Source organism: Lissotriton vulgaris, unplaced genomic scaffold (assembly GCF_964263255.1).
Source record: "Lissotriton vulgaris unplaced genomic scaffold, aLisVul1.2 SCAFFOLD_1649, whole genome shotgun sequence".
Lineage (NCBI taxonomy): Eukaryota > Metazoa > Chordata > Amphibia > Caudata > Salamandridae > Lissotriton > Lissotriton vulgaris.
In genome coordinates this window covers 158,768-184,296 of record NW_028249463.1, presented here as the reverse complement: position 1 = coordinate 184,296, position 25,529 = coordinate 158,768, and the positions used below count along the sequence as shown (strand labels likewise).

Genomic DNA, 25,529 nt, shown 5'->3' with positions numbered 1-25,529 from the left:
TTTTATTAACCCCACTCTGATTTATACAAGCTAAGTGACAGAGCATGAGATAGAGGGGGCACGGGTGCTGGCAACTCTGGGGAAGAAGGAGTGGGGAGGTTTAACAGGTGGTGGAAGGGGTGGGGGTTAGACCAAACTAGTGCCTTTGTTCACTGGGATCCGCCCATCTATCCACAGACTGGAAGCTGCTGGCACATTGCCGATACGTGGGTTATATCAATGGGGGAGGTGAAAGTGCTTATCTCCCATTTGTGTGCAGTCCACTCAATGACATATGAGGAACAAGCATTTGCAATGCTGTAGGTCTCGCATTTACGTGAGTTTAAGCTATAGGCATTGTAAATGCCAATGCCTTTTATTTACATTTTAAAAACCAAAACATAAATAAATGTCATTGTCATTTACATTGCCAATAGCTCATAGTCTCAAAATGCGAGATCCATTGCATTGCAAATGCTTGTTCTTTCTTGCTATAACTAAAGGAGATAACTAAAGGGAAGACTCTATGGGCTCTATAAGTCCATCTTCACACATTTTTTATAGAATTTGAGATACTTCTTCTTGTATGCTAAAAGGAACCTTCCTCAGCGTGTGCTTTACAGGCGTAGCACCAATCTTTACTTTAATCCAGTGGTTAAAACCTGCGATCTTTCCCAAAATGTCACTAAAAACTTCTTTAAACTTGCTTTAAACCACCATCCTCTGTCACTGTTTGCTCACTAACAGGACGTTTTGTAACCAATGAGACCTGAACCCTCCTCCCCGGCGTATGCGTCATACAAAATTATTCCTGGTAATACATCCAAGGATATTCAAACCTTTCTTTGCAACGTAAACATTTCCAACAATCACCCTATCTATGTACTTTAATTGACACTCAAAGTACCTTGTTAGCTCGATTTTCCTCCCATCATAAGCAATCATGTTCCAGTCAGGTGGATGTAAATATTTCTCACCCCACATTTTTCTGACAGTTCATCTGTGACCATTGTCATTCTAGCACCTGAATCCATTAACAAGTTAACTATTTTGCCATCAACCAAATTGTCATCTTTTGGGTCGACACAATCCATCTCACCTCTTTGTACAACCACAATAAAATCTTTCTCAAATTGTTCATTACAGGAATCATCACTCACTTCCCTGTCAATTTCCGAGTTCACCATGACCTTATCTTTAGGAGATTGACCCGCCTTGGCAAAATGTCTCATTCTACCACACAACCTGCACTTCACACTCATGGCAGGACAGTCACGGCCATTGAAACCATGTCTTATGTTGCCGCACCTGAAGCAAATGTTCTTCTGATTGAAAAAACTATGGGGCATATTACCAAGCAATAGCGATAATTATCGCTATTGCTTGGTTAGAGACAAAAATTTACCGCTGAGCTGCGGCAATTTTTACCGCAAATAAACCTTGGTATTACCAAGGTTTATCGCAAATGCGATAAAAATCCCCGGCATGAATATCGCTGAAAAGTCCACGATATTCATGAATTACCGAGCTAATGCTCTTAGCCATGTTATCCACCTCCCATTGGATAACATGGCTAAGAACTGCTCAAGGCAGGTGTTAGCTTTCGAATATCTCCAAAAGTTGGTAATAGGAGATAGCGATGTTAGCAACTGTTTCCAGTCGCTTACATCTTGGCACGCCCACTTTGCATCTCATTAGTGATAAATATCACTGACATGCAAAGTGGGGCCCAAGATGGTCGCTATCTCCTACTAGCTGTCGCTAACTGGTGTTAGCGACAGCTAGGTAATAGGGAGATAATTTTATCTCCGCTTTCTTGGCTTTTAAAGCCAAAAAAGCGGAGATAAACCCCCTTGATAATATGCCCCTATCTTTCCCCAAAACAAAATATGGAAACAGTAACGTTTCCTTAAAAAAATTACTGATATGGCAAGGAGGGTAGCTGTAATATTTGTACCCAGCCACCCAGGAAAACCTACCAACCCAGATATTTCTGAAAACTAGGCACCTGCAAACTCCAACCTTGTATACAAATGTGTACTTTCCTTGCACTTCTATGATGTAAGCTTCTAGAGACCACAGGGAGCCACAAAATTCCTACCATCCAGCCTTCCATCACTTGTTCCAATAAAAATGCTGCCCGCCTATGTGACTGAGCCTAGAGCCTGTCACGGAGCAGACCAGGGTCAATGGAAGTCCCGAGTGGGGACTCTTGTAAACCCTGGCTTGATTTGATGCTATAATATTAAAATCTGGCTTACGGAGCCTACAACCACAATTAGAAATGTAAAAAACATGGCGCCCTGGGCAACCTCCTAATTGTTTAAAATACAGTTAAAGCATCTTCAATGAATCACCTAAAATGTTAAATGACAAATTATACATATGAAATAGTTAACTGATTTTAAAAACACGTATACTCTTAACTTATGTGGTGTTATTAACAAGAACAGAAGAACATTGTTGAGGGCTTGAAGTGAGGAAATATAAATTTTATGGTCAAGAAATGTTCCCTAACGTGTACCCCACCGTCTCCATGTACGAGCTTAAAGTGCATGTAACTTCCCTCCTGTACCAGCTATGAAGACGCAAATACATTTGCGTCCAACGTTAACATGTCCTCTTTCAGATCCACCCTGAATGGGTCGGATATTCCGTTCCTAAATATGCCTTGCCACCGTCTTTGTATGGTGCACTTTCTGTATTCCTGGCTCTGTGCGAGTTAGGCCCTGTTTTCTGTCATCAAGCCTCTTTTCAAAAGCATCTCTGCCTCCTGAAACTGCAAGGTGGGATGCCCCCACCCGTGAACTCTGTCCTACTCCCTGCGAGGCGAGCGGAGCCTTGCTCGGCCTGTCTGCCTGCCAAAGACAGTATTTTACTTTCATGCTATCAATATAGCCAAGCACAGCTTCCCGAAAACACATTCCAGTCCAGCTGAATAGATAAACAAACCCCCGGCTGCAGAGCAAAGGGCCCGGCCTCTCTGTCTCCATGCAAGTAATTCATAGCTCCCGTTACCATGGTAGGCCCATACCCCCTCGCTTTACACACAGACACGTAGGCACATGTGCACGCACTCATAGTCAGTATAGGATAGCCTCTGCCCAAGAGACCTTTCTTTCTAGATAGTATGGTTCCCAAACATCAGATATCAGATATGATATAGGAACGAGTTGATCTGACATGCCAGACTTCTGTCTCTTTCCTCTAGTGTAAATGTCAAGTCCCCTGCACCCTCCAACTTTACGTCAATCACACGTCATGCAGCTGCGCGCGCATCCTGGCTACCGATTCCTGCTGACTCTGCACTATTCTGTCATAGAGCCACCCACTTCTGACACTTACATGTGACGTTTCTAGAACACACCTCTGTGCACGCCTTAGTTCACGCCTTCTGATTACGTATTGCTAACACGTGTGTGTTCTTATCTTGTTTCTCTCAGCTGTTACGCCTTCTGCATTGACTTCTATGGTGTATATTAATTATAAAAGTAATGTAATGTCAATAAAGTATGCTCTATCCCTTCCTGAACCCCAGTGGTGTCAGGAATCCGATATCCGGTTCTAGAACCATTCCTTTTTAAGGAATAAAACCCCTAAGAACTCTAACACCACGGACTCTGCGTCTTTCTTTCCGATTGAGTTATTTTTGTTTAAGTACTTACCTGCATAGAAATTAGGACGGTAAATCAAATATTTACCACATTAATCTGGCGCCCGAATAGGGACCCCTCCCCCACCCCACGCACCGGTTTGTGCGTTGCAGCCTTGGCCCCCTGCCACAGTCGAGACGGACACTACGCGTACCCGCAGGATTTCCTGTATCTCCCTCAGGCCTACGGAGGTGACGGAGACTGCGATCAGCACCCAGACGAGGCGGTGAGGAGTGCGGAGGATCCCGACCAGAGCCTAGCCGAAAGAAGCAAGGTCCGAGGTGTCAAGAGGCCCACCAGTTCCGAAGTATTCACGTATCGAGTTGAGTCGAGTCCAGTCCGGTCCAGTCCAGTCGAGTTTTCTGAGGCCTTCTGTTCCGTGCTTCCCGGTGAGTACCGTTGCTGGGGACGCATCTAGACGGGTGATTTATTATGTATCCGGTAAAGACGGGTTTGGGTACACAAACACGGTCTGCACTGTTTTAGACAGTGTATCTGTGCTGTTTAGCAGTACATAAAGTATTCAAGATTTTCAATTTTTGTTCTTGTTTTTTTTTCTGAAACTCAAGGGTAGGCCATATGTGTTCAAAATGTTTCATGTGATAAATCTCGTGGTATGAGTGACTGTTCGACGTACATTACTGTGTTTTGTGTAACTAGCTGTGTTCAGAGTAAGTAACAAGTATCAAGTGACCAGCACTACGTAACAAATGCCGTTTTTCAATAAATTAAGACAGATAGGAACTAGGAAAGGGATACTAGAGGAAGAAATTCCTATTCCCCCTAGGGATACTCCTGGAAATTTTATGTACCATAAGCATGGCATAGATGCCATACTGTATCTAGATTTATGGGCCGATTATACCAAGCACCTAGAAGAGAGACACAGGTGGCCTGCTACAGGAACATGGGATGCCGAGTGCATCATGAGAGTAGAGGAAGCACTATGGAAAAAGAAAGCCAGACAGTCCCAGAAAGATTCCATAGAATTGTGGCGTAAAGAGTCACATAAGCGTACAGAAAAAGCACTCCGAAAAGCTGAGAAACATAGAGAAGAGTCAGATGAAGTCCGAGAGAACGAACTAGTTATTGAAGGTATCCGAGTAAAAGCAGAACAAGTAGACCGCATGCGAAACACTCTTGCCAACGGCATGTATTTAGTGACCGAGGGTTCACCTAAGGACACTTCAGAAATACCGAAGGATTTGCCGCCACCATTGGTTCCAACTAAAGTAAGCCACAGAACCACAAAAGACATATTCCTTGCCTCCTATCTAGACGATGTAGCTCCCGCTTACGCAAATTCACGTACTAATGTACCACCTACTGACAGTGACGGTGGTGGCAACCCACCCCGAGACAATGCCCAGCCCTTACCGCAACAAAGTTCACCTCCCCGAAATCCTGTTCCACCTGTTCCTCCACCACTTCCTACACCTAAGATAAATACCCTGAATCCGTTTGGGCCTGATCCTGGTAAAACACCAGTTCAGTTACTTACACAGACCCCACAGACAAGTCATGCTCAAGCCTCCGCCTCCGGAGGTGCGACAGGAGGTCACCAGACCCCGCCACAAACACATAGGTTAAACATAAGGGACATATTAAAGAACCGTACACCCCGAACACCAAGTTTCGACATGCTTAAAGAACCCCTTCCAGTTTGCAGATACGATCCAGTACCCGGTAAAGACGATAGGATGTTGTTAGCATCTCTACGCTTACGAAAAGTTACAGACTACTTAGTGTTGTTCCCAGGAATGACTGAATACCTAGATAGAATATACCATTTTATTCAGACTGGGGAAGATCCTGACAGTATTAAAGAGGCCCTGGCTCACCAGAAAGTTGACACTCAAGGTTGTATATTACGCTTCTTCATAAACTGTTTAATAAGAGAACGAGACAGGCCTGGGGTAGACCAGGACGAGATGGATGCACTAAACAAGTGGGGCCAGAACATAGCCGATGGAAAACACGATAAACAGAATTGTATAGCAAGTATGTACAAAAAGATCAGGAAAGAAGTAATAGAGATACACGAAAGAAAGAAACAAGAAGGGGGAGCAGATAACAACCGGCTTGATTCCTCTGAGGAGGACGACCCAGAAGAATCCGAACAACAACCTAAAGAAATAATAGCATATGTAGGTAAGGGAAATTACCTTAAGAAAGGCATTCGTCCAGAAAGCAAGAGAGTTTTTCTCTCTGGCATCTCGAAAACGAGTTCTCCTGAATATCTGTTTCAGGCTACCGATAAAATCCTTCAAGAACGAATGGGGTACCATGTACTCAATTCTATGGATGAACAAGAACTAGCCCGGTCAGCAGTACTATGGGCTGACAATCCTAGCACATATAATGATGATACAGTAGCACAAACATTTTTGAACCTTTCCCCAGACGAGCAGAAATTAGCTGGTATGTACATGATTCAGCATCTCATCGCGTTATACCGGCATCAACATTCTGATCCAGGTCCTTTACCTGATACATTAGAAGCACTACTTATGAATAGATGGAGAGGCCTAAGTACCAAGTTAATTCAAATAATTCTAGAACAACGGCACAGATATAACGCTTTCTAAGGCCCACAATACGCTCCAGGTTCAGCTCCGCCCCCAGGCGAGCAATCAGACAAAGCGATTCAATAGTATTAGGACACCAGTTGACAGTACAAGTTCCGCATTCTGTAGAAGTCCTTCTAAACCGAACACAGACTCATCACCTGACAGGCAGAACCCTTTACGAGAAGTACACCCAGTTATGAATGCCGATAATACCCTTTGACGTGTGTTTGTGTACACACCTTTAACAAAGTTGGAATTATTAGAAATGAAGAAACTAGTACCCTGTACTGCGTGCCTAAAATCAGTTGCCGCGACAGCCTTAGCAATCAGACAAAGCGATTCAATAGTATTAGGACACCAGTTGACAGTACAAGTTCCGCATTCTGTAGAAGTCCTTCTAAACCGAACACAGACTCATCACCTGACAGGCAGAACCCTTTACGAGAAGTACACCCAGTTATGAATGCCGATAATACCCTTTGACGTGTGTTTGTGTACACACCTTTAACAAAGTTGGAATTATTAGAAATGAAGAAACTAGTACCCTGTCATGATAAAGACCCTGCAGGTTTTCACCGAGAACTTAAGGACATGTTACTCATGGGAGATTATACGTACACGGATATTATGAAATTGTTAAAGGTACTGTTGCCCACAGGCATTTACGAGAAACTCAAAGAAAAAGAATGGGAGGTGGGAGATAAAAAGATTATTTGGACTGAAATAGAAGACGAAGAAAAAATCCGTACTCCAGGGCTAGGCCTTGGGGAAAAAGCTAAAGCATTACCAGAATTAATAGTACAGGTTTTGCCAAGATTATTGACAACTAAAAAGGAAGACTGGGACGCGATCTCAGCCTGTAAACAGAAACACGATGAAGACACTAGTGACTTCTATTCAAGATTCGAGAAGTGTTTTATTATTAATAGTGGCCTGAAACCAAGCAGCAAGTCATACCCACACCTTTTTGTAAGTAAATTAGTCGAGAATTCCCTGACACAGGTTAAGAATCGTGTATATAAAGTCGAAAGTACATGGCAAGCAAATACGCCATCTCAGATGTTGCAAATGTTACAATATCACCAGAACAGAATTAGAGAAGAGCAAGAACATGAACATAGACGTATGAAAGATACGAAAATGAAAATACTAGTTGCCCAGTCAGTCCCAGCTGACGGTCAGAAAAAGGGTGGGACGCAGACAAATAATTCAGCAGCTCCTGTTAAAGGGACATGCAACTATTGCAAGCAGCCAGGCCACTACGTAAACGAATGTCCAGTCCTGAAACACAATATAGCGACAGGTAAAACTAAAGAAAGACCACGTCAGCCTAGACAAGACCAGGTCCAGCAACAGACTTCACAGAATATACAGCCTATGCATGCTTCCCCACATACAGCACAGACCGTAGCGGTATCACAGCCACAGCCCATTGCCGCGACCCAGCAAGTTTCACAGCAGATGTACCAGTATGCCCAATCTGACTATCCCGATTATCAGCGATACACATGAAATAGCCTGGAGAGGGAGGTTGGCTTGCCTCTTATTGAGATTCCTGTAGATCAAGAGGGTCCTTATGTACATAGTCAAGTATTAGGAAAAGACAGAAAGTTTCTAATTGACACAGGGGCAAGTCGCACCACAATCAGTCACAACGAGGTCCCAGGGGCACCCCTCTCAGGCTCACAGAATATTTCCCTTGGTTTTTCAGGACAGCCTATTGTAAATGAAGTATCAGAACCCGTTCCCCTAGCAGTAGGTCCATTATCACGTGTCACAGACCTATTACTGACGAAGTCATGTCCAGAAAACTTATTAGGTATCAAGACCCTGAAGGCTCTAGGAGCCGTGATATGTTGTTCTCCGGAGGGAGTCAGACTTTTCCTACGTGACTTTAAGGGTCACTATGTATTACGAGAGTTTGATGTCAGATTGAAAAATGTACCGAAACACCTGTGGGCACAAGGCCCAACCGATGTAGGTTGTATGCACATTACACCATACCGTGTTACACTCAAAGAAGGAGTTGTTTTACCACGAATCAGACAATACAAGTTACCACCTGATGCTGTAGTGGCTTTACTGGAAATCATTGAAGAGCTCATTGCCCAAGGAGTGGTCGTAGAGACCGACTCCAATATCTGTAATTCCCCTATCATTCCGATTCTCAAGCGTACTGATCCCAAGGCACCGCCAGTATATCGGCTGGTGATTGATTTACGAGAACTGAACAAATGCATTGTACCACAGTATCCTGTGGTTCCCGACATCTCGACAAATCATCTTTACCGTAATTGACCTCAAGAACGCCTTCTTCAGTGTACCCATTGATCCAGAGAGCCAATATCTCTTCGGATTCAGTTTAAATGGCCGAAGCTTCAAATTTTCACGCGCACCTCAAGGATTCACAGAAAGCCCCATCATCTATAGCCAAGCACTGAAAAGACAACTTGACTGTATCCAAATGCCAGTTAACACTGCCTTACTCCAGTACGTCGATGATCTGCTGATCACCGCAAGAAGCGAACCCGAATGTGAACAAGCATCACTGATAGTTTTACACTTTCTGGCTGACAAGGGACACAAGGTGTCTCCCTCGAAGCTACAATTCTGTGTTCAGCAAGTTGTGTACTTGGGTCACTTGCTGTCCAAAGTGGGGAGACAGCTCACTCCTGACCGCATCCAGTTAATTGTAAATATGCCACAACCCCAGACACAAAAAGAAGTGCGGGCCTTTATAGGCCTCACCTCGTACTGCAGACAATGGATTCCTCAGTATGCATTTCTAGCTAAACCACTGATACAGTTGACGACACAGGAGGCAGCGACTTCGACTGCCCTCCCTTGGACTCAGGAACACACACAGGCTTTTGAGGAATTAAAGAAAGCTTTATGTCAAGCACCAGTTTTAGCGACACCATGTTACAGCAAACCTTTTACACTTTTTGTTACAGAACGTGATGGTACAGCGTTGTCTGTCCTCACACAAGATCAAGCAGGTTCGCATAAGCCTTGCGCTTATTTTTCAAGTACATTGGATCCAGTGGCCCAGGCCCTGCCTGCGTGCCTAAAATCAGTTGCCGCGACAGCCTTAGCAATCAGACAAAGCGATTCAATAGTATTAGGACACCAGTTGACAGTACAAGTTCCGCATTCTGTAGAAGTCCTTCTAAACCGAACACAGACTCATCACCTGACTATAGCACGACTGACAGGTTATGAACTGACACTGTTCCAGCCACACATAGAAATCAGACGCTGTAACATTCTAAATCCTGCCACATTGTTACCCTCGGTTATGACAGATTCAACACCACATGATTGTATAGAAATAATTAATGCAGTAACAAAGCCCCGACGAGACTTAACAGATGTTGCACTGACAAATCCAGACCTGACACTTTATGTGGACGGTTCATGCATGAGAACAAGCACAGGAGAATTAGTGGCTGCATATGCAGTGACCACTGAAACTGAAGTCAAAGAAACACACCGTATTGATACACTGTCCGCTCAAGCCGCAGAGCTTATCGCTCTGACCCGAGCCTGTATACTAGCCAAGAACAGAAATGTTAACATATACACAGATTCACGTTATGCTTTCGGAGTTGTACACGACTTCGGAATGTTATGGCAAGAACGAGGTTTCTTGACCTCTCACGGTGCCAAGATCCAACACGGTCCGCTTATTCAAGCACTGTTAGAAGCAATACATCTGCCTTCAGGCATATCCATCATGAAGTGTAAAGCACATACTAAAGTTACTGACTCTATTTCCCAGGGTAACGACCTGGCAGATCAAACAGCGAAACATACAGCATTGACTCACACCCAGGCAACTGATGTGAGAAAGGCAATAGTACCGACACATTGTATGGCAGTTAGGGATCCCACACTAGATGTAATAGATATTCAGACACATGCTACTCCAGACGAAATCAAGAAATGGTCCGAACTAGGAGGGGTCCAGACAGATCAGGGATGGATGACGAAGGGAAAATCTACATGGTTTCTTCCTATGGTTCAAGTCATAATAAATACAGCACATAGTCCAGCACATCTGGGAGAAAAAGCCATGTTAGACAGTTTTAAGAATCTCTGGTACAACAAACATTTACGAGCAGCAGCAAAACAGAAAGTGCGTACTTGCATGATCTGTTGTCAGTTCAATCCAGGTAAAAGCGTCCCTGTAGAGCAAGGTGGATTTCATCCTCCCGATCACCCTTTTGAAGTCCTCCAGATGGATTATATCCAGATGGAACGTTGTCGAGGATTCAAGTACGTCCTCGTAGTTGTTTGTGCACTTTCCCGTTGGACAGAAGCATATCCAGTACCAGACTACACTGCCCCGACCACTGCCAAGCAGCTGGTTCGAGAATTCTTCCCACGGTACGGCTTGCCTCGTATTGTATACTCAGATAACGGACAGCCATTCTCGTCCGAGCTCATGAAGCAGGTTTCACTCCTGCTAGGATATCAGTGGAAATTCCACTGTGTCCGACATCCCGAGGCGGCTGGCCTTGTAGAGAGACACAATCAGACACTGAAAACCCGTCTTGCTAAAGTTTGTAAAGGGAAAGGGGTCGACTGGATAGTCGCCCTGCCAGTTGCATTGTTCTATATGAGGATGGTTCCTCATTCGAGATCAGGGCTATCCCCGTATGAGGTGGTCTTCGGCAGGCCACCAAATATGTGGGGGACGCCCATGCCTAAGAAAATAACCGATGTTGATTGTAATATGCTGACAGATTACCTTGCCTCCTTGATGTCTGCACTCCAATCATGTCGTTCACAGGTTGCCGCAGCTTTTCCCAACAACACTGATGTAAAGCCACACGATGTCCGCCCCGGTGATACTGTGCTGATACGAAATTTCGACAGGAGGAGTCCGCTGGAGCCCCGTTGGCAGGAGCCAAAGCTCGTCCTTCTAACCACGAGGACCGCGATCAAGGTTGAGGGCAGAAAAGGGTGGATACATACAAGCCACGTCAAAAAATGTAATGAACTGCTGCTGCCAGAAACTGACTCTTCCACCCCCTCAAAGGACTGCCCAGATTCTAGTGACTTTAAACCTCCCATGGTAGAGAAAACTCCGCAAGAAGAGTACAAGTTGAAATTGCGGTCTAGCAAGTCAGACAGTTTAATTGTTTAAGTCCTCCCCTAGGTGAATCGGTTAAATAGTCTCTGACATGTATCCCCTAGACCCCAATAGAGAGAGAGATAGAGAGAAACAGATCAAGAAACAACGTTACTGTAAATCTCTCAAAAGTTACTGTATTGTTACCTTATGGATTATGTTTTCTTTAAGTCTTATGATTATTGTCACAAGTATAATTCTACATATATACTTTCCTATTGCTACACATGCACATTCTTCTTCTAATGACACTGCCGAGCATTCTTTTAGCGAGTTACCTCTTCATGAATTGTCCTACCGACTTGCGCTGCGCAACAATACATTCATTAGTATGTTACACCACTCGCATCAGACCAGCAACGCTACAAATTGTTGGATATGTGGCCGACTCCCTCCCTACCAGAAATACAAGGGAGTTCTGCCCCTCTTCCCGTACCCGTTCACACACAATGGTTCATGTGGAGCCTGGTTTAGTTTGATTAATGCCTTAGATTCAAATTCCGTAGTTTATCAGGGTAACTGGGTATGGGGAAACCTGAACACAGTTCTGCATAGAGTATGTTATCCTGACAAAGAGGGAGTCCCCAAAAGAACAGGAACTGATCTAGAAAATGAAGTATATGGATTAGGAAATTTTACACTCAACCTCATGATTCTGAATGTTGAATCCGAAACCGAACCAGACTTGCCCACTATGTCAGTACTACCAGTCAAAGGTGAATTATGTATTAGAAAGAAGGGTTCAATACACCTGGGTCATAGTAAATGTACTACCGTGATTGAATTTAGTGATAAGGGCAAGTCCACATTCAAAGCTACACGTCATTCCTATTTCATTTGTGGTCAGACAGCATACATACGTTTGCCTCTAGATTGGGATGGGACCTGTTACATTGGATTCTTACTGCCACCTGTTTTCCTAGCTCCACCAGATTATCATAGAAATTCCCGTCTAGTTCACAGACCCAAAAGAGATCTCCCAATTGTCGACTATACGGAAACGGCATGGGAAAAATTCACAGATTTCAACAAAGGTTTCTTTCCCTACTTAGGTGCTATCTTTAATAGTAAGTCTATACGTCACTTGACCAGAACTCTCGAAGCAGTAGTGAAAGAGACCACTTCCGCCCTAGGTAACTTGACTGAGGAACAGTCTGCTATGAGACTTGTCGTTCTTCAAAATCGTCTTGTTATTGACGTCATACTAGCCGATCGCGGAGGAGCCTGTAAGGTCCTCGGGTCAGCTTGTTGCGTTTTCATCCCAGATAATGCTCCGTCCGTATATAAGGCTATTACCCGTCTCCATAAGATAGCTAGTCAGATACATCAGAATCCAGGCACTTGGACTTGGTCCGGTTGGCTCTGGACTACCATATCAGCTTGGGGTTGGAAAATACTGTCACTTCTTGGAACCATTCTACTTATAGTATTCAGTTGCTGTCTATGTCTACAATGTGGGCCAGCGATTTGCGGCTTGTGCGCCACATCCTGCACTCCCCATTCAAGTCAACGTTCTAAATCCCATGTGAAAAAGGATGAGCAGATGATGCTAACTACTCAAATAAATAGATTAATGACGATTGATATATCATGAAGGGTTCGTAGGGAACAAGGAGGGAATGAGGAAATATAAATTTTATGGTCAAGAAATGTTCCCTAACGTGTACCCCACCATCTCCATGTACGAGCTTAAAGTGCATGTAACTTCCCTCCTGTACCAGCTATGAAGACGCAAATACATTTGCGTCCAACGTTAACATGTCCTCTTTCAGATCCACCCTGAATGGGTCGGATATTCCGTTCCTAAATATGCCTTGCCACCGTCTTTGTATGGTGCACTTTCTGTATTCCTGGCTCTGTGCGAGTTAGGCCCTGTTTTCTGTCATCAAGCCTCTTTTCAAAAGCATCTCTTCCTCCTGAAACTGCAAGGTGGGATGCCCCCACCCGTGAACTCTGTCCTACTCCCTGCGAGGCGAGCGGAGCCTGGCTCGGCCTGTCTGCCTGCCAAAGACAGTATTTTACTTTCATGCTATCAATATAGCCAAGCACAGCTTCCCGAAAACACATTCCAGTCCAGCAGAATAGATAAACAAACCCTGAGCAAAGGGCCCGGCCTCTCTGTCTCCATGCAAGTAATTCATAGCTCCCGTTACCATGGTAGGCCCATACCCCCTCGCTTTACACACAGACACGTAGGCACATGTGCACGCACTCATAGTCAGTATAGGATAGCCTCTGCCCAAGAGACCTTTCTTTCTAGATAGTATGGTTCCCAAACATCAGATATCAGATATGATATAGGAACGAGTTGATCTGACATGCCAGACTTCTGTCTCTTTCCTCTAGTGTAAATGTCAAGTCCCCTGCACCCTCCAACTTTACGTCAATCACACGTCATGCAGCTACGCGCGCATCCTGGCTACCGATTCCTGCTGACTCTGCACTATTCTGTCATAGAGCCACCCACTTCTGACACTTACATGTGACGTTTCTAGAACACACCTCTGTGCACGCCTTAGTTCACGCCTTCTGATTACGTATTGCTAACACGTGTGTGTTCTTATCTTGTTTCTCTCAGCTGTTACGCCTTCTGCATTGACTTCTATGGTGTATATTAAGTATAAAAGTAATGTAATGTCAATAAAGTATGCTCTATCCCTTCCTGAACCCCAGTGGTGTCAGGAATCCGATATCCGGTTCTAGAACCATTCCTTTTTAAGGAATAAAACCCCTAAGAACTCTAACACCACGGACTCTGCGTCTTTCTTTCCGATTGAGTTATTTTTGTTTAAGTACTTACCTGCATAGAAATTAGGACGGTAAATCAAATATTTACCACAGAAGGACCATCCTTTGACATAGTTGAGCTATTTTGAAAACAAGTACAACAGCTATAACAGTGATAAAAATGGAAACAACCATAGTGTCACATATTTGTTTTACATTTTAATCTGAGTGAATGTTCAAATGATAAATACATTTTATACCATGGCTCTAGCTGACCAAAAGGATGCCTTGGTTGTGGAAAATTATGTTCTTTTTCTGAACCTCATGTTTTATTTTGCCACCCAAAATGTTTTTAAGTTAAACAATGACCATACAAGAATTCATTTGTGTCCACTGTAGTCACCGAGGACCATAGTAACTTATAAAAATAAGGTCTACTCCATCACATTGGGATATACAGCTATGGTCATACGTGAGCATTTTTTAACAGTTGCATGTGTTATACTGTTTTATGCATTCCTCTGAGCTGTAGGCCCTGAATTGACCTAAAACTCTACTGTACATGTTTTTGCTTTACAAAAAATAATTTTGCATTATTGTAAAGCTGTGGTAGTTTCAATAAAATAAACAGAAAATAGTATTGTGTATGTTCCAGCACCACCAAAAGATTTAGATGAGTCAAGTGCATTTATTTGCAGGGGCAAGTAGCAATTGCGCCCATTGACAACATAGATTATTTTTCTTTAACTTTTTAAACTTCTGACCAGTGGTAGAAACAATCAAGACGGATTTAGGAGCAATGGTAGCTTGGCTTTCACCAAGGAGGACCGTAGAGGGAACATCCTTCAAATATGCTGAACAGTGGCATGGAAAAGAGATGATTTGATTGGCCTAGAAGCAGTTTATCTAGAAGGAGGTCAGAGGTGGCTGGCTCATGCCAGGATTTATCGAACCAGCCAGGATAGACGGCGCACTGGATTTGAACGCATTACTAGTCAGGTGAGAACAGGGAACGGGAGGTCTGCTGTGTTTGGGCCCATGCGGGAACTGCTTAACAGGAGAGACGGTTTTATACCTTAAACACAGCAAAGTATGATTGTTTTGCTAATATACCTTTCAGAATGGAAGCAAACTGGTGGGGGCAATTATTAACAGGATTTTAGGACGGGGGGTTCTAAACAAAAACCCTTCCCCATGGTCGACATAATGTTAACAGCTATGATTGGACATAGCCCGAGATGAGAAATGGCATCGGATAATAATATATGAGTCAAACTTGATATTTTTTTGCATTACGGAGGGGTGCTGGTATTGTGTTTAGCACACCTGGGTACACAGCTACATTGGGGCAACCCACCCTATTGTAATGGGCTTGGGACATGCATGTGTGTGTTCATTTATTACACACTTATAAACATCTATAGGACCCGTACCCTCCAGATATGCCCCCGCCGCCCAACTACCCTAGACATGCAAGATCCCCACATTTGAAATCACCAGAGATTCAGGTGTGGTTAAAAAGTCCATGTTTATTCACACATTGTATAAACATGACAAGCAATAACATGCATATCAAAATCACAAGTTATAACATAACTACATTTATGAGCATATCAGCTCCATGAGCATATCAGCTCCATCACCTTCCCAACCCTAAGGGAGGAACACCATCTGGTTCGCACCTCGCAACTGGGTATCCTACGCCAAGTGCCGTGCACCTGCCCCTGAGAGTGTTGGGTCCCGCCCTTCTATCCTTGTCCGCCATTACCGGGGCCCACCTCTCGACCACCAGGCTGCCCAGGGTCGCCCGGGAGGCTCGAAATCTGTCGCCCTAGCCTCCCCAGCCGGTGGTCACTTCCTCCCAGTGGAGAGCTTGCCATATCCCCCCTCAGAGCTGGGCTATGGAGCCCGGCAAGCGGGCTCCCATCCATCTTGTTTAGCCACTATTTACTGATCGCAGGTCTCTTCTCCGCCACAAGGGTGGCCAAGGCCCAAAGGTCTGACACCCTCCCCACCTGCGTTCAGAATAAATGACCAGAGTTCTCGGATAAACATATCAGTTCCATAGTCCGACAAATGCACCCCATCCTGGTGGTCCGAAATCATCCGGTGCTGGAGGTAGCGCAAGCGGCCCTTCACTGAGCACAACCTTGCTAGTTCGCCGTTCAATCGCCTCACCGAGACGTTCAAAGATCTAGGACGCACTCTTGAGCCCCATGCCCTGCGCCATATCATCCCAGACCAGACTAGTTTCGTTGATGGGAACACATGTCCCAGCCAGGCAAACTCTGCTAGTAGGGCTTCCTTGACAGCCAAGCGCCCCCTGTCGACCATGTCGTTGCCTCCCAAATGCAAAATAATCCAATCCGCGATTTGTGCTCTCGTGCCCTGAGCTCCTCGACGATCCGCCTCAAGTGTCGGATCCGCATCCCTCCAACGCCATGCCATACGAATTCGGTCTCGCCCAATGCGGCCGGTTTCACCACCTCTCTTCGCTACAAGCGCACCGCCGCGCGACGCACGAAAGAGTGCCCGATTACCCATACCACAGAAGCGGGCATACTAATCAAAAAGGAGAGAGATGGAACCGTTAGACACTGCATACATATGCATTACAATAATTCAGGCCTTACATATCGTTTGTAGCAATCAGCGGTCCAGCGACCTACACCTTTCACCATGATGGGGGGCAGACCCGCCCCTGCCGCTAAAGTTGCGGCGCCAATCCTAAAGGAATGAGAAGAATAGCCCGCTGCTTCCAGTCCCAGGTTCCCCAGGGCCAACCCAAAGACTGCCTTAAATTGGTATTGAGACAGGCAATCCCCGTTTTCGTGGACGAAAAGAGCCGACCCCCCCTGCTGGGCGTCGGGCTAGGTACGCCTGCATACGGGATACGGGGCAGGCAGCTATCCCTGGGGCAGGCCGCAACTGGATGTTGACCCCCTTTCCTGTTTGGTCTGTTTTGGACCGCCTCAACCGCACTACTAGGCCCCCCGGGGAAATGGAGATATCCTTGAGCTGCAGGCCCCCCCGTGGTCTACTCTGGAGGCCCCCACAATCTCACCAAGCGGAAGGCCCCGTAAAAGGCCAGGCAGAAGGCCGCCCCCAGCATGATTCCCTCGAATGGTGACTGGCAAATAACAGGCAGTACCCCCAAAATATCAATCAAGTTCGGGAGATCCAAAGGCCTACGACAGTCCCGCCGTGTCACGTCTAATCGGGCCCATCCCACTAAGGCCTTCCTGATCAAGAATGAAGCCCCAGGATCCCGCTCTCCCGCCAGTTTAGCAAAGAAGCCTATCGCCGCCAGGGAAGCCCTAGCATAGGACACTGTTTTCCCCTGATCCCGCAGAACCTGTAAAACGGCGTACATCGTTTCAATTGAGAAGACCCTCTCCCCATCCAACTGTTCAACGAATGATTTGTAAACATTAAACTGCGACTGATAGGCGCGTTTGGTGCGATCACTAAAGCGGGGCTCCAATTTTCCACAGTGAAGTAGGGAACGTCATCATGCGCTCTTCCGCCTGCGGGTGGAACCTCCGGAAGTCCTGCAACTTGGAACGAGACAAAGCGTCAGCAGCATGGTTATCAACACCAGGTATATGTGCAGCTTTAAAAGTCAAATTCAATTTCAAGCATGCCAACACCAACAACTTCAGCAACCTCAGCACGTGTGGGCAAGTCGCCCCTTGCCGATTGATAACCTGAACCACTGCCATGTTATCCGACCAGAAGGTCACGACCCTGTCCCTGAAGCGCTCTGCCCACACCGTAACTGCAACCCAGATGGGAAAGAGCTCTAAAAAGGCTAAATTAGTCAAGCCTGCTAAGTGCCACTCCGCTGGCCAGACCGCCCCACACCAGGCAGGGCCCAAGATTGCCCCAAAACCAACATTACCAGCTGAATCGGTGTATAATCCTAGCTCTTTACTTTACTGGACACCGGCGGCGCGCGGCCACACTACCCGCCCGTTGAAATCTGCCAGGAAATCCCTCCACACCTTGAGGTCCTCCTTCACCCCTGCTTTTAACCTCACCCGGTGATGCTTCTGGGTAAGACCCACCATCGCCCTGGCTATAGACCTCGAGAAAGGGCGTCCCATGGGAATGATCCGCAAAGCAAAGTTTAGCTGCCCCACAAGCACTTGTAACTGGTGCAACGTCACCTTTGGACATGCCAATGCTACCTCAATGGCTAGGGAAAAGGCCTTTACTTTATCCATTGGCAATCTACATTCCCCCGCTACTGTGTAAATTGCAATGCCCAGGAAGGACATGCACTTGTCAGGGCCGACTGTCTTGCTCGGTGCCAGCGGCACTTCAAATTCCTTTAACATCGCCACCAGCTGGCTTAGGGCCAACGCGCAGGCATCCGACGATGCGGGACCCATTACCATGAAATCGTCTAAGTAATGCACGACATCCGTACATCCTGACTTTTGCTAAAACACCCATTGCAGCATGGAGCTAAAGGTTTCAAAGTATTTGCAGGAGACCGCACAACCCATAGGCATACATCTGTCGTAATAAAATTGCTGTTGGACCTGAAAGCCTAACAAATGGTCGGTTTTTGCCAGTAACGCCCCTCTGCCTAGCTCCCTCACTTTCTGAACAGCGGCATCAAAGGATGAGTACGTCACTGAGCACACCGCCGGGTCGATGGCATCGTTTACAGATGCACCTTTCGGTGCGGATAAGTTATGGATCATTCTGAACTGTCCCGGCTCCTTTTTGGGCACCACTCCTAAAGGGGAGCAGACAAAGTTCTCCCAGGGAGGATCCGGGAACGGGCCAGCTACTCGGCCTAAAGCCCGCTCTTTCTCTACCTTTGTGGCCACTACTGAGGGATGGGTTCTTGCTGAAACCTGGTTCCTACACTGAGTAATAGAAGGGACATGTGATGCTGGTATATGAAAACCGCTGGAAAAACCTTCAAACAACATCCTGGCAGCTGCCCTATCCGGATACCTGCCCAACCAAAAGATCAGTTTCTTAATGTCAACAGGAGTAGGCAGATTAGACTTGGGGAGGCTTGACATCCTTAGGGGCGTTGCCCCTCCGCTCTTTGGATTTCTTATTGCAGTTTGACTCAGGATGGGACTGGTGACCGCAGTAGGCGCATGCATGCTTGAACTTGCACTGCCCAGGGGGCCATGTGCACCCTTTACCGTTGAATGCCCAGCATGTCCCTTTCTTCTCGCCCGGCCCTCCCTGGGAGGTCCGAAAGTGTTCCCTATTGCTTACGCTCTCTAACCAAGCATTGACCTCAAACTGATCCCAACAAATGGAGGGGTTTTCTTCCTTCGCCCAGTGAAACTCCCTATCGTATGTCAGCCAGGCAGAACCGCCATGCGTGGAGTGCGCCTTTACAATCTTATTAGTATAAAACACCAGCGGAATCGCCAACTCTGGCCTTTTTTCCAACAACACCGTAACGTAGACGTGAAAGCCGAACAACCAATTGGTTATAGTCTCCTCTATCCTAGGTCTCTGATCTCGGAAGGAATGATCCTTCCCATCCCTGTCCTTGTAATCCTCTTCTCGCCTCTTCGGCCTGATAAGGGAGAATATATCTACGTAGGCACCTCTCCAAATCTTCTCTCGCATTTCCGTAATAACATGCGTAGCTAACATCCCTGACTGGGACAACACGTTCCCCTGACTAGTTCCCACCTCGCTGCTCCTTAGCGTAGTGTCACCAGGCTTACCTCCTGTAGGTGGCACTGCTATCGCTGTTGCGGGGGGCTGTGCTCCAATCGCTACGCTGGGCAACGCTTTGCGCAACTTGACTAAAAGTGTCAACTGCCTCTTAATATCCTGCAATGCGACCTGTTCTGTGAGCTGTGGGGGCACCCACGGTGCTGCCGCCCCAGCGCTCCTTCTCTCTAACAACCTTTCCGGGGCTGATAATTGGCCCACTAGGATGGAAACTGATGCCAGCAAGCTATCCAACTGATCGCCAGCGGCTGCCACTGCGGCCACCGGCTGCGGTGGGAGTGGTGCCGGAGGGATCGTGACTAATGGTACCGCGCCTCCCGGCGCCAACGCCCTAAGCGCCTCCCTAATCTCAGACAAAACTGACCCCACTGGGTCTGCTGGTGTGACCACACCCGGCTCAGGATCAGAAGGAAAGACCCGTTCTGCATCTAAAGGAGGAGTGGGGACGGGACCTACTGATCCCTCGTCCTGTTTCCCCCCGGCAGGGCTAGGCCTATTCTTCGTCCCTTTCCCTTTTGGCTGCGCCTTGGCCTTCTTCTTTAATGGTGGACAAGCAGCCTTCGGTAGCACCCCCCTGCGCGGCCGCTCTACTACTTTGGGCTGCTCCCCCCGGGAAGAATCACTCTCGTCCCCGCTATCGGGGGTCTCCTTGCTCAACTTTTTTAGCAGCAATTTCATAATCTGCGCTAATTCAGGTTCAGAGTCCTTTCGCTTTTGTCCACCCTTTTTTGGCGCCATGCTAACTATTGCGTGCTTCGCATTACCTCGCTATAGCACCTAACGCGCCCTGAGTTCCCTGTTCCCACACCCCTAAGCACCGTTCACGCCGCCTGGCAGGAGCCCGCACCACGAAGAACCCCGCACACAGCCGTAAGCCCCGTAAGGCAGCGACACTCTAATCCCTACCCTGCACCCACCGTGACTCACGGCTGCCCACGAGGCCCCCAAGGCACTCGACCCCTTACCTGGCTACACGAACGATGCTCAGTCCTTCTGCTTCTAGAATTTCGGAAAGCCGGCCTGGATCTCGAGAATGGCCAGGAGCCGGCGTGAGCAGTCAGGTATCCAGGAGTGATAGGGGGAACAGAGACCCCAGTCACAGGGAGTTGACTCTAAATAGGCCCAGAGTCTCCACCCCCTGACGCTCGGGTCACGCGATATCGCCAGAGCGGAAATGGGTCGGCCGGACGCCGATTGGGCCGTCGTGATTCTCCACGCTTGTCATATTTTTTGTTTTGTTGAAAACTTCCTCATGGATGGATGGATCAGGGAATTTGGAGCAGATAATCAATACATAATTTGGAGGCATGTTTTCAATATCAGTAATTTTAAGGACACTGGTTATTGGTACTTGGGAGGTGGATTAGTGAATTGGATCAGACAGGACCATTGACATTGAAGGAGGAGAGTGACGGGGGACTATTAATGTATTCGACTTTGGGAGATGGAATTGAAGGGTTCTGACTAACTGCAAATTATAATGACTTTGTATTAAGACTTTTAAGACATATTTGAATGTGTTCTGATCAACTGTGATTATAATGAATTGTAATAATATGGGATGCGAAAGCATGATATATTCTAACGAGGCAGTCGTGGGCACCAGGTCCATAGTTTAGAATTAGTGTCAAGTTGGTAAAAGGAAATGTTATACCTTTGTAACCATGCATGATTCTAAGATTGGATATAGGCAGGGCTTACTGTTTATGAATTGAGTTAATGTAATAATTATGGGGACATTGATGAACTCTTGTTTTGGAAAAAGAGGATTACCTGTAATTTGTTCATTGATGTATTGTGTTTTGTTTTAATGTACAGCTCTGATGATGTCCAAATGTGGATGAAACGCTTTGTTGATGTGTTACTATATTGTGTGGATCTACCAATTTGAAAGGATTTTGAAATAAACCACAGAGTTTGAAATTCATTAGACAGCCTAATAAACTTTTTTTGCACTAAACTATTACTTTACTAATAGATTTGTGAACATTGTAAATCGAGGCGCTCATTTCAGCATAGGTTATGAATCATTTTATTTTTCCTTACACTCCAGCCAGGTGGGGCGGGGCGGGCCTGGGCGGGCCTGGGCGCCCCGCATCAGAGGGAGCAAGAGTGGTTTTCCAACTCCTTGGTGTGCAATGACGCTTTGACCGTACCTCTAGGGCCGGCAAAACCGTCATGTTCTCTATTTGGCTGTGTTACACAGCCCCATGGAGAAGATGCCCAGCCTCCCCAGGCACTGCCTGAGCATCAAAACAGGACGTTCAGACCAATCATGATGCAGCTCCTGCAGCATCATTATTGCTGTCAGAGTCCAGGGCTGCCAAAGAGCGAGTACAAGGAGAGGCATACTGCTGCGTTGGAGAAGGCAAGTACATTTTTTTATTTTAACCACCTCCACCCATTCCCCGCTCCACTACCCCTGTTCAGAGGCAACCCCCACTGAAAATAGGCCCCCAGGTCGATGGCCTGTTGAAAATTATATATCTTTAGGGGATGTGCAGAAATATAATTGTACTGGTGCAATTGGTACAATACAGTCAATCTTTTAAAATTGTTAAGCACTTAGAAACATCAAAACTTTGCTCTTTCACAATAGATTCTCCCAAAGGTGTACACGCTGTTCTAGCCATGGACCCAGAGGAAGGACATCGAATGGAACTGTCATGTGTGGTGAAGAACAGTTACCCAAGAGAGACACATTTTACCTGGTATAAGAATAACAGAGTGATTAAGAAACAGGAAGGTAAAACACTGAAGATTGAGAGGACAGCCATGGATGATGCCGGGTACTACCACTGCATGGCCCACAATGTCATTGGCAACTCCTCTTCCCCTGCAATTTCTGTCACCGTCAAATGTGAGTGTGGTTTCATTCATACCCTTTAACCAGTAAGTAATGGTTAGTCTGTGGGATGGGAATGGTATTAAATCTCATGTGTATCTTGCAGTCTAAACATGAGTTCAGACAGATTGACCCTTCCTCTTTGCTGAAGAGGAAGGTCAAAGGAAAAAGCGTAAAGTATGGTATTTTATCTCTCTTATAGGATTTTGCTATCCTGCTTCAGGCCTCTGTGAGTCATCAGTTTACAACATAGCATCAGGTCTGCCATCTTGAAGGTTTCAGGAACAATTGCTCTCATCTGCTGTCAGTAGTCACAAGATATAAAAGCTTCTGGACAAATCTCATCAGTTTCATCAATAAATCAGTGTAAATGCTCTTTGTTAATATTGAGGTCTGCAAGTCTTTCGCTTTATTGACAAATATATATGTTTAAACATGAGCATTGCTTTAGGTTTTAGCACTAACTATTCCTTTATGTAATATTGAAAATTGTTTAGAATTTCTGGTATTGGTTTTCAGATTTAGTTTAAAGGAATTTCAAATGTTCCTTGGTGGTATCAAAGTCTTGGAGTATTTCCAGGTTGGAGTATTTCCTGGATAAACCTCATGGAATTAATGAAGGCACACCAGGAATTAAATGAAACTTATTAGGTGTCAATGCAGAGGTATTGTGTCCAGATTAAATGTCCACAAAGTATGCTTTTCTAGCTGGATATGGAATATTTGCTAAAAATCTGATGCTTCAGTCTTCATCAGAGGTTGATAAGGAAGAAATGTATTATCCAGAGGAATGCTAATGAAGTGCTGGTAAGTCACATATTGCCACGACACAGAGGGCTCGATTATGATGTTGGTCAGAGTTGCCTCTGACTGACACTGTCGCGGTCTCAGGACTGACCGACCTCCGGTTGTCAATCCCAACACTGCAATTACAATGAGACCGCACATAGTGTGGTCGCATACTCCTATTTCTCTAAGGGAGCTTGTGCTGCAGGTGTAAACCGGCCATTGCACAAGGTCCAATAGAGAAATGGGAGATTGTGTTCATGACTGCACGCCGTCTCGTCTTCCTGCTTCAACACCCTGCGCATGCTCCGAAAGATCTTCTGGTGGATCTCCACCGAAACCAGGAAGACGGTCACCCAGGCCCTCGTCACCAGCCGGCTGGACTACGGGAACACCCTCTATGCTGGAACCACAGCCAAACTCCAGAAAAGACTCCAGCGCATACAGAACACTTCTGCACGACTCATCCTGGACAACCCTCTCCACAGCCACATCTCTGCCCATCTGAAAGACCTGCACTGGCTCCCCGTCAGCAAGAGGATCACGTTCAGACTCCTAACCCACGCACACAAGGCTCTCCACAACATGGGCCTGAAATACCTCAACAACTGCCTCACATTCTACACACCCACCCGCCAGCTCCGATCCTCCAGCCTCGCCCTCCCCTCCGTCCCACGAATTCGCAAATGCACCGCCGGAGGAAGATCCTTCTCCTACCTGGCGGCCAGGACATGGAACAAGACCTGGCTGTTCGAGCAGTAGCGACTCCCCCCCAGCGCCTTGAGACCCTAGCGGGTGAGTAGCGCGCTTTACAAATTTGACTGATTGATTGAATGATTGGCATGCACCTCAAGGTACCTGCCACACTGTGCAGGGATCAACAGGGGGCACCACAAGTGACCCCTTGCCCCCTAACCGGAGTCCGCTGGGAGAAGAGGGCTGTGCTAGGGGCCCCCAAACATGCTTTCCATGTTGCCAAACCCTGAATAGAAAGCCTTTTGGAAACTGAGCATCGTAATCTCGCAGTGCAAACGCCGTCACATTGGGAACACGTTGCGTTCTGACTGGGCAACAGGCTCCTTCAGCCTATTATATGCCAGCCGGAATGACCAGCAGGTTTCAATTCTGACTACTTACATTGCAATTCGGTGGTCAGAATTGAAACTGCAACGAGTCTCTGAAAGCTTCGGACCTGTAGTCAGAGGCTTTCCAAACTTCATCGCAATAAGGCCCGGAATGTGTGATTCAAGCACAACAGCCTATGCTAAATACATCTGCCATTCTGAGTACACTTTAAACCTTCCTCTAATTCAACAGAAGTTTAAGAAAAAAGTAATCTAAAGTGCACTTGTGAGCCTAAGCGCGCAACTGTGGCGGGGTAGGCCTCCTATTGGGATCTCAATCATTTATTTACCCAAGAATACTCTTTAATCATGCTACCGATTGAATCTCCTCCCTCTTTCACAGTGAAAAATGTGTTGTCACATTTTCTGAATTCATATGTTACTTAAGAGCGCCAAGATCTATAGTTTACCAAAGATATTTTGCAGATTGTTAAGGAGGTGTAGAAAGTTGTTATAGCTAAAGCTCACTGTTACAAACGTTCTTTGTCTAGTAAGTGTTCCTGATATTGATGATTCCTATTATTTCTCCTTAGATGGGACTAATTTCAAAAACTGCTCAGGTTAGGAAGTGTATATCACATCTAGTTATCTCACATCATTTTGCAAGGATTAAGAGGGAGTTAAAGGTGTCATAACAGTCTTTGGTACATCCGTCCTAATATACAACTAATGGGATACAATGGAGCACTTGAGATGATTACCAAGAGAAGTAAACCATAACTAAGCAGAGAACTTATGGCCAGCTATAAGATACCAGACCCTCGCCAACCTAACACCCAATAGGTCTTACAGGTATGGTAGTGACAATGTCACTAGGGATGCACAGATCTGAAGACGGCCTTTGAGCCAATAAGGGCCTTTCAGGATTGATAATGGTTCCCAAGCATCATTTATTTGTTTTATTTTCCTCTTGCCAGTGGCAACATCTTTAAATTGTAGTGGGTAGCCCACAAGTTAATTTTACTCTCTAGAAAATTATGTACCCAT

At 46.1% G+C, this 25,529-nt stretch overlaps 1 protein-coding gene across 1 annotated transcript in view; it reads left to right on the top strand.

Annotated features, from left to right (window-relative positions):
- The window catches only part of LOC147663566 (B-cell receptor CD22-like), a 348,558-nt gene that overhangs the window by 202,814 nt on the left and 120,215 nt on the right, over nucleotides 1-25,529 (top strand). Inside the window, exon 5 of the mRNA XM_086950354.1 lies at nucleotides 22,387-22,647. Coding sequence (XP_086806480.1) covers nucleotides 22,387-22,647 — 261 coding nt within the window. The remainder of the gene's footprint in view (nucleotides 1-22,386; nucleotides 22,648-25,529) is intronic.